Source organism: Myzus persicae, unplaced genomic scaffold (genome assembly GCF_001856785.1).
Source record: "Myzus persicae strain clone G006 unplaced genomic scaffold, MPER_G0061.0, whole genome shotgun sequence".
Classification (NCBI taxonomy): Eukaryota; Metazoa; Arthropoda; class Insecta; order Hemiptera; family Aphididae; genus Myzus; species Myzus persicae.
The window spans coordinates 504,534-514,911 of NW_019101147.1; the positions used below are offsets into that span (position 1 = coordinate 504,534).

The 10,378-nt window shown below is 33.0% G+C and overlaps 1 protein-coding gene across 2 annotated transcripts; it reads right to left on the reverse strand.

Moving 5' to 3' along the window:
- On the reverse strand, positions 1 to 8,962 carry LOC111027949 (nucleolin). Of its 2 annotated transcripts, none has more exons than XM_022306466.1 (11): positions 8,714 to 8,962; positions 7,587 to 7,642; positions 7,467 to 7,507; positions 2,747 to 2,947; positions 2,203 to 2,505; positions 1,825 to 1,989; positions 1,672 to 1,767; positions 1,500 to 1,606; positions 1,373 to 1,411; positions 241 to 825; positions 1 to 114 (listed from the first exon to the last, which is right to left on the reverse strand). In XM_022306466.1, the coding sequence occupies exons 1-10, from the start codon at positions 8,804 to 8,806 to the stop codon at positions 241 to 243; spliced, it is 1,686 nt and encodes a 561-aa protein (XP_022162158.1). In that variant the 5' UTR covers positions 8,807 to 8,962; the 3' UTR covers positions 1 to 114. The 2 variants fall into 2 exon arrangements, with proteins under 2 accessions (XP_022162158.1, XP_022162157.1); XM_022306465.1 differs by having other exon boundaries at positions 1,825 to 1,992.
- Between the last annotated feature and the right edge of the window lie 1,416 nt (positions 8,963 to 10,378).

Here is a 10,378-nt window from a genome sequence, read left to right on the forward strand (position 1 = left end):
TCCACCTCGATAAGAGCCACGTTTTTTTTTTGTTTTTTCATGTCTAAATGATTTTCCTTTAGTGTATTGTAAGTCTAGAGCAGCTTTCTTACCCCAATTTTCATATTGACCTTTCTGCAAATACAAAATTATTAGTTTACCATGTAAACATTGTTTGGCAAACATAACTGGACAACTGGTATAAAGTGAATTTTCAAGGAACAAATTATACTCTGAAGTATAATAATTATCAAAACTTACTCAATCATCAAATTTAATTTTTTTGTTTTGAGGTGTTGAATTATTTGAGTCAAAACTTTTATTGAAATATCTGTCTCCACCTCCACCACGTCCACCTCGGTCACAACCTCCACGACCGCCCCTGCCACGGTCTCCACCACCACGACCGCCGAAGCCTCTTCCACCACCGCCACGTCCACCAAATCCTCCTCTACCTCTATCTCCACCACCACGACCTCCAAATCCTCCTCGTTCACCACCACTGAACCTATTACCACCAAATCCTCTTTTGTCTCCAAAACTACGGCGTTCTCCACCATTTTCATCACCACTTCCAAAGCTCTTTCTGAAACCACCGCCTTCACCTTCTCCATCACCGGAGTCATCAAATTTACGCTTAAAACCACCTCCACGGCCCCCGCCACCACCACGACCAAAACCACCTCTTCCTCCTCCATTTTGATCATCATCATCACGGTTGAAACCCCCACGGCCACCACGACCACCTCGGAATCCAAATCCTCCTCGAGTGCCTCTATTGCCTCTACCACCTCTGAAACCTCCCTGTCGGTCTTCACCCCATTTGTTGCCGGAACCATTTTCATCCTATATGGGAGTAATATTAATTAGTGAACCAATCCAAACTGAGCATGAAAAATATCAATTACAAAAAACAGCATATTTTACTATTTTGGAAGAATTTTAATCAAAAACCACTATTCATTAAAGTTATTTAATATATATAAATTTTATTTTCATGCGCCAGTTTGGTTAGCCACAAAAATCAAGGCTAACCTTACCTTTGCTTTTAGTGAATTATCCAAAAGACGTCCATCAACACTGACATTATCATCACGGACACGTCTATAAGGATCTGATCGTCTATTTTGCTGTTTTTTCTTATTATCAGAACCAAAAGAGTTGTTACCAGTAGTATCAAAAGATTTGTTACTAGTATCAAATTGTTCCATGTTTCCCATTAATAATTTATTCTAAAATCATTGTTTAATTTTCAAATAAAATACATTGCAACCAATATTTTATTGAGCGTGGTATGTAGTAGTATCAAGTTGTATCTAGCCCAACCCTATCTCTTATCTTTTAGAGTTCTTCCAAAATAGTTAATATATAGAAAAAATTAAGATTTACTTACATCTCCATTTGCTGCTTTAACAAACGGCTGATTTTTGATCTAAATAAAACACAAAGCACAATTTTTAAGTAAAAAAGAAAGTATATGCATTGTCCTAGTGAATTGTAACCAGATCATGGGTTTTTACCTGACTATTTGGAGTCTTAGTAACTTCTTCTTCTTCGTCATCATCATCATCATCATCATCAGATTCTTCTTCACTTTCTTCTTTAGCAACAACCGGTTTAGTTACAGCTGAAATACAACAAATAATAAGTTAATAATCGCATCCAAGAATGGAAAATTTTTGCAAAATTTACTTTTTTTCAATGGTTTGGTTGTAGCTGGGGTTTCTTCTTCTGAACTTTCATCTTCGGAACTCGATTCTTTTTTGGCTTTCTTTGCAGAAACAGGGGCTAAAAAGAAAAACCAAATAAGAAATAGCTATAAAATGGAATACTTTAAAAACAAACCTTTTGCAGGAGTTTTAACTACAGTTTCCTCTTCATCTGAACTTTCTTCTTCAGAACTAGATTCTTGAGGTTTTTGCACAATTGGTTTTTTAACTGCAGGTGCATCTTCTTCGTCAGAACTTTCTTCTTCAGAACTAGACTCTTTCTTTCCATTCTTAGCAGCTACTACTGAAAAATTATCAAAATCATATTGTTGTACCCTTAAAAAACTTAATATGTAATAAATAAAATGTGTTTAATGTTTTTCTTTAATATAAATTCTCTGGACATTAAGTTGGGAAGAATGTAGTTAGTTTAGAAAATTTGGTTTAAATAAATTTTTCAAATAGGTTGTAATACAAGGAACTTCAGTAAATAATTAGATTAAAAATGTTCTACCTTTAGCTGGAGCTTTAACTACAGTTTCCTCCTCATCAGAACTTTCTTCTTCTGAACTTTCTTCTTTGGCTTTTTTGACAGGTACCTGAGGGACTTTCTTGACGGAAGGCTTTTCTTCTTCGGAACTTTCTTCTTCAGAGCTATCTTCTGATGATTCTTCTGCAGCAGTTTTCTTTGCTACAGCTGGCATTACAACTGGTTTAGTAACAGGTTTTTTGGGAGCAGGAGTCTCTTCTTCTGAGCTCTCTTCTTCCGAACTAGATTCTTTCTTAGCAGCCGGCTTCTTAGCAGGAGCAATACATGCTATAAAACAATTATTTATTTATAGACAACCATTGTTAATTTGTTATATTTACATACAAAATATTATTTAAGATATATAGGTGGACTTAAGTCTGTATGAATTACATTTAAACATTTATTCAAATGACAACATAAAGGAAATTAAAATAGGGTAGATCAGTATTCACAAACTATTCTATTTACATTAAATATCTATTCAAGGTCTAAGATACTTTAGATAAATGATGTATATTATAGATACCTTTCTTTACTGGTGGTTCATCATCGTCATCTGAACTATCTTCTTCGGAACTTTCTTCTTTTTTTTCTACTACTTTGCCTTTCTTTTCATTAATTTTTGGTTTAGGTGCAACAACTTCTTCATCAGAACTATCTTCTTCAGATTCTTCATCGGCGACGGCAGCTGCTTTACCATTACTCAATTTAATTATTTGATCAACAGCTAAATAAATAAATTAAAAAATTAAAATTTGAGTCAACTTAATGATCATCAGATTTAATAATTCACTAACCAAGACATGCATATACTTTAAATTATTTGTTACAATAAAACTATACTTCAATAATTATGGTCAAAATTGTTACCAAGATAGGTCAACATACCAAAAGCTGGTTGTTCTATCAGTTTTAATTAGAGATGGTTGAATAACCCTCATGTATTTTGTTTTTTTATAATATATCATATCATTTCATATAAAATCTGCCATTAACATTTAAAGGAGCACAATACACAAATTTTAATTTGAAAAAAGTTCTATTCTACGAACAATATTCTTTGAGTTATGATTAACTGAAATAAGATGTGTGGCGTCATTGGACTGGGACACTTGGGATGATTGCCTACCTTTTAAGAGTAAATGTTACTCGTCTCACACAATAATTAAGTTTTTTTCCTAATTTTTGTTGTACATGTGTTGTTTATAAAAACTTTATTGGAACCAGAATTTTACTTGAGTTTAATTTTTGGAAATATTTCAAATGTGGATTATAACAGTTTGATAAACTACAACATATATACGTAACAAAAAAATCTCTTTAAGAAACTTTAAAAAACTCATTATTTTGAAATTATAATTCTTCTACCATATTTAGCACAAAAATATTACACATATTTCTACATACATCAAAAATAAAATGTTCAGATTAGTAATTCATTGTGTAAAGCGAGCAACTTTTACAAGCTCAAGAAAGGTGATTATGCCAAGCTCGCCCCAGCGACATCACACAGATATTTTAATTTCCATATATATTGTTTTATGGATTGGACTTGGACAAAATTGTTTTCAGTAGTTAGAACTACAATAAATTAGCATTTAATAATAAGAAAACTTTTTTTTCTGTTGTATGCGCCTCCTTTAATAAAGCTAAAAACTTATAAATATGCCAATAAAACGTTTATTCAAGGTCTCCATTATGAGCACCTATCCTAACCATAACACATCCATTACAGTGCCCACCACAATAATAAGGTACTCGTAAACTAGACTACTACTGTAAAGCAGAGCTGTTATGTCCTTTCTTAATTTTTCTTTATAAATTAAAAACTATAAATGAATCTTTATGCAAAAAGTTGGTACTCATTGTAACAAATTTAAATGCAATGAATTATATTTTCACGAATTTTAAGTCAACAATCAATCAAATAAAGAATATTTATTTACTCGCTTATTTATATTTATATTTATTTATTTATATTTATATATATATTTTACGCCGATCGGCAGTTAACAATAGTACATATTATGTAGGTAATAACAATTAAATTAAAAATTAAAAATTAACATTGATAAAGTGTAAGAACTCTATAGCAACAACTAGAGCGTACAAAATAACAAAAGCAGCCTTAGAACGCAGTAAAAACAACTAGGGCACATTTAGGTTAGCGACTCTGAGCATTCTATGAAGTGGATGATTGTAACCATAGGCAGTAGAGTGGTGGGGAATATAAAACTGGTCTAGGTTTCGTGTTCCACGGGTAGGAACTTTGAATGGAATTACAGCAAGTAAATTAGGTGCGTCGAGGGTACCATTTAGAAGGGAAGTTAAAAAGTGTACATCTATATCGGTGCAGCGAGAAGAGAGAGAAGGGATATTAAACATATTACGTAATTGAACATAGTCATGAGGGGACACATCAGTTTTAGTCACAAATGCTAAGTAGCTTAGGAATCGATTTTGTACTTGCTCTAGCTTATGCTGGTGTTGTGCAAGGTATGGGTGCCATACCACAACTCCATACTCGAGAATTGATCGCACTAATGTACAGTAGAGGGAACGAAGACAGTTTACTGATGTGAAATGTTTTGTGTTGCGTTTAATAAATCCGAGAACCTTAAGAGCACGTGCTACTATGGAATCAATATGTTGGTTAAATGAAAGAGAAGACGTATAGAGGATACCGAGGTCTTTAATTTGGAGTACTTGTTTAAGTGGAAAGCCATTGATGGAGTATGTTCTATTGGTAGATGAACGTGATTTAGTGAAGGTAATTGAATGACATTTGTCAAGATTGAGTACCAGTCCAAGACGATCTACCCAGGTAGAAAACAAATTAAGCTCACTCTGTAGAACAGCCTGGTCAGCCGCAGAGTCAATTTTTAAAAATAGTTTGATGTCATCAGCAAAGAGAAGACACTTGGCCCTGTTAAGGTGTTGGGACAGAGAATTTATAAAAAGAGAGAACAGCAGAGGACTTAAGTGCCCCCCTTGAGGAACACCTGATGGAATGTCGATTACGCAGGATGATACCCCAGCCACTTTCACGAATTGTTTTCTACCTGTAATGTAAGATTTGAACCATCCAAGCAACGGATATCCAAGGCCTAGACGTTCTAATTCGTAAATAAGCAGCTCGTGGTTGACCGTATCGAATGCCTTTTTAAAATCAGTGATTATAACGTCTATTTGAGAACCAGATTCAATATTATCAATAATGTACGATAGGAAGGAGACAGCATTTGTGCAGGTAGATTTACCTGGCCTGAAACCATGCTGCTCATCAATCAATACATGATTAAGGCTACGCTTAATGCAATGATAAACGACAGATTCAAATACCTTGGCAATATGTGAGATTATTGATATTGGTCTGTAATTAGTGACGTCTGAAGCATCACCAGATTTCAAAACAGGGGTTATAGAACAGATTTTCAAGATTTCAGGGAAAGTGCATTCATCTAGAAACTTTCTAAACAAAAGGAACAACGGAATATAGATAGTCAAACGACAGTTGAAAAGAAAAGGGGCCGGGATTGCATCCAGACCTGTGGAGGTTTTATTGCACAATGTAGATAGTATTGAAAGAATATCCTCTGGTGAGAAGTTGATATCTGAAGGGAGATCAAATGGCAGCCTACTAGAGCTGTGTAATTGGGATTGGTTTGGGGTAGAAGAACAGAAGACTGATTTAAAATAGTCTGAGAAAAGGTTAGCAGATTCAGAAGGATTGTTTGATGAATTATCGCCAAAGTGTACTGAAATTGGAATTTCAGGATGCTGTTTAAAATCACGTACATATTTCCAGAAACTACGTGGAGAGCTGAACAATGCTCTTTCTGTTTTTCCAATATACGCGCGGTAATTCGACTTTGAAAGATATTTACATTTTAAATGTAGTAATATTTAAATGTAGTTATAATAGTACATCAGTTTAGGGTGTAAAACAAAACTAATATTGGTTTTAATGAGTTTTCTAATCAAAACTATAAATCTAAAAAATTATACTTTCATTAATTGTATCTGTTGTTTTCCGCATTGCATAGTTGTGCAATGTGTCTCTCATAAGTAACCCTCATAATATCCGACTGATATCACAGTTAACCTCATTTTAACTGGTGGAAAATGGATCCTTAGGATCTATAGATAATTACTCAGTGGTCTAAGGAGAATACTTTATTATATTATTATTGATGTTAAGGTGTATTCAATAAGTGAATAAGACCAATTAATTATCATCACATACTTGTTGTAATACTTTTTTTAACATATAATAATACTAAAAAATGATGTTTTTGTTTGGAGGGAGTTTGTGGCCATGTTGTTAAAGTGCCCAAATGCAGAAAAGGCTAAAAACCAGTGCATTAACAAATTATTACCTACTCGACATAACTCCAAAAGATTTATTTTTGGAAGTATGATGTATTAGTTGTGTAAACCAACAATTTTTCTGAACAAGAATTGTTTATGCCACTCCCAGTATGTCAAAATTCAGATGAGATAAATGGGATATCGATTAAATATTGCAAAGGGCAAAGGAACAGATCAATATTGGTATAAACGGGTGAATAATTATTTTAGGATTTAATTCTGATTGATAAAAATACACTTTGAAACAATGTTTGGAATTTTGTTTTACTAAGGATTTTGATTAATTAATAAGTTGACATTTTTTATATTGCAATGAAAAAACAAATTACAGGGCACTGCAAGTAATAGCAGTAAAATGCAGCAGGACACAATTCATATCAATTGATGGGGGGGAGGCACATTTTATAAGTACTTTATTATATTTATAAGAGCCTATTATGGTTATATACTATAGTCGGGTGAATGAAAAGTGGCCGCTGATGCCCACGCGCCCAGTGGTGAATTTTTATCATTGTACCGCAAAATTATGGGAAAAAGCGGGCGCATTTTGAATTATTAATCATAAAGCAATTACATATCTTTACGTGATCCACTTTGAGAACCTACGGCTTATCGAAAAAAAAGAGGTTCCTATCATATTGCCAGCGGCCACTTTTCATTCACTCGACTATAGATTTTGTAGTCACCAATGACTATGCTCGTGCCACTGAGAGGGCGCTACTCGTTTGCGCATCCAAATAACCAAACTTAGAGTTGTCGTACACAAATTTTTCCCACTCTACCACTTTAACCGGCAGGTTTGGTGATGGGAATGCACGAGATCGGAAAAGTTTTGATAAGTTAATATTAAGTATAAATACAATTTTTTAACTTACAAGGTCCTTTTTTCTGTAATTTAATTGTCTTTTTAGAAGTCCTGAAAATATTTTTAAAATTTTAATTAACTATATTAACAGATTATTTTAACAACTTAAGATAAGATTGATAATACATACTTCAAATGGTCATCAATTAGCTGGGTTAATTTAGTTTGTCCCCTCTGCAGTTTTGACTAAAATTTTATATAAAAACAAAACAATTAGAACTTATTTCCATTTTATAGTACTAACTACTAAGTACCTACTAATAATACAACCAAAAATTAAAACCAAGAAAATTGTGAGAAATATATTAAAACATTTCGGCTGAAATACACTTAACCATTCTATGCAAATTTATCAATTTTTATAAGTTGGAACATTTTTATATTAACTATTTAAGAACAATGGTGTAATCAGAATTTAACCGTCGGGACTTAGTTTTCGGAGTCGGCAATTTTGTGTTTTACATGCGTGAGAGCTACGCTACATTGAAATACATCTATCAGAAATTTGTGACCAGAGTTGGTAGGCAATTACTGGCGGAGGGAGCAACTATTTACTAGTGTTATTTTAATTGAAGTCAAGTTTATTCTCTTGAAGGCAGTTATATATAGGGATATAAATTAATTGTAATTTGGAAAATTTACAACCAAGTTTAATTATACTGAAACATTGATAAATATTTTAAAAAATAATTATATTCTCGGGAATATGCACACCACTAGACTGTCCGGCTAACAAATTCTGATTGCACCATTTTTCTTCAATAGGTAGTTAATATAAGTTCCAACATTTGAAACATACATCACGGTAAAAACACAACAATGTAATTGCTTATTAGTTACTACTACTACACAAAATATATATCTGACAACCATGGGTGAATGATCCAATAACTATGTGAATTAGTAAGAAGTTCAAGGTTAACGCCGGTTCAAAACATAATACAGGTGTATTCACAAATAATATTATAAAATATTCAGGATCTAACTATGAAATAATATCATCAGCTCGATAATTTTGGATACCACGTGTAAAAAATAAAAATTAAAAAAAAAAACATTCAATATAAAAAATACTCTATTAAAATCATTTTAATTTTATCCAGCCCAAATACCTACGCAACAGAACGAAAAGGATGGCTTTAACTCGGATGCCGGGTGTTAACATGAGGTAAGACATCATGGGTAGTCGGCTAGTTGGCGAAAAAAGGGTACTAGTTAGCACACACGTGGTTTCCATAATAAACGTAATATACTCACGGCTTTGGTCTTGGTCTGGAACATGGTTGCAAGGTTCTGATCCAATGAGTTCAAATAGTCGAACACCAACGCGTTAACGGTTTCAGCACTCATTTCGATATCGTGTGCTATAATTCGAATTTTAAAAAAATGTACCAGCAGGCAGCGTGTCTCGCGACGGAATCCCTCACTAAATGGCCGGCACGCAAATGAACTCGTGGTTCTATGTGTTGCGGTCCGTGGTGGCGGTGCGTAAAAGAATTCGTATTTGTTTATTTCATAGGAAGCGGCCTGCCATCCACGAGGGAGACGATTCGTAGTGGGTGGGTGGGAACGCGTGCGGTGTAGCCAACGGTTATGAGCATGATAAAATGTGACGTACGCTGATGTCTCGATGGACCGGACATTTCCACGTGTTGAACAAACCTCGAGGACGTTCACGACCACAACTCGACCTGCCTGCCGATTATCATCATACAACAAAAATATTATTTTAACATTTTAATACCTAATTATTAAACTTAGGAAAACTATTGAACAAACTATAGATAATAGCACAGAATAATGGGTATGCAACTCCGCCTTAAGCGCCTTTTTGCAATTCATTTATCATTGTGAATATAAAATTGACCGCGTTGATTTTATCATTGTTGATATTGATAAATGAGTCGCAAAAAGGTGGCATATAGCATAACCACTATATAATAATTATTACAGAGCCATAGAAAAACATGAATTTCCACCGTTTACCGATTAAATTTAGTCGGGATTGTAATTAATAAAACATTTATTAATCATGGCCGAGACATCAGCCACGAGACATTTTAATTTATTCCAAAAAAGTTTACTCAAAAACATGGATAAATCACATATTGTATATACATATTATTATTATTGTATAATATAATATCTGTGGCCTAAATAAACTGGTAAAAAACTAAAAATGACTTGGATTAAATTTTTTGTGGATTTAGTGATTACTGAAAATAATAAAAATATTTTTGTATGGGAATAATGGAATTGAAATACCGGGGGAACAAATAATACGTTATTCAAAAAATATCTTTATCAGTATATCACAAATGTGTTTTGGTTTAAAAAATAATAATTATGCTGTGGAACAAATTTGATTAAATATTAATTTTTGGTAAACTTTTATTTTTTGTTAAAAACAGAAAAACTTATGAAGAATTCAAAAATGTTCAAACCTTATATTGTAATAAAATTTTTATGAATTTTTAACTTAAATTAGTTTATACACTTTGGGGATTTAGACGAATTTTATAATTATTTCAACTTCAGACTCTCCTAAAAAAATATTGTGAAGTTACACTCAACCTTACAACAACTTACCTACTTTAACTTTTTGTTTTTTTAAGTATTTTGACTGATCAAAATATTATTATGTTGAGCGACAATAGTTAAAGCTATAAGCTAATCGAAATCAAAATTGTCTTATACGTCTTTTATCAATAAACAATAAGGTGTATCCACAGATATATAAACATACAACATATGTGTTTATATATCTGTGGGTGTATCCAGCGGGCAGGCCTGGTGCAGTGATGCCCAAGTAGACCGCCGTCGGGGCCTAATTTGATTTTGAACCCTTATATTTATAGTATATCCAAAATATGGATTTTTAAATAAAAAAACAAGGAATTACTTATTTTTTCTATTAACACA

Bases quoted from the DNA above. Each gene is read 5' to 3' on its own strand.
- LOC111027949 (XM_022306465.1), bottom strand. From the start codon at position 8,806: ATGAGTGCTGAAACCGTTAACGCGTTGGTGTTCGACTATTTGAACTCA. The intron at 2,948-7,466 runs GTAAGTTAAAAA...TTATTTATTTAG, and splicing joins ATTACAGAAAAAAGGACCTT to CTGTTGATCAAATAATTAAA. The intron at 1,607-1,671 runs GTAAATTTTGCA...GTTGTATTTCAG, and splicing joins AACCAAACCATTGAAAAAAA to CTGTAACTAAACCGGTTGTT.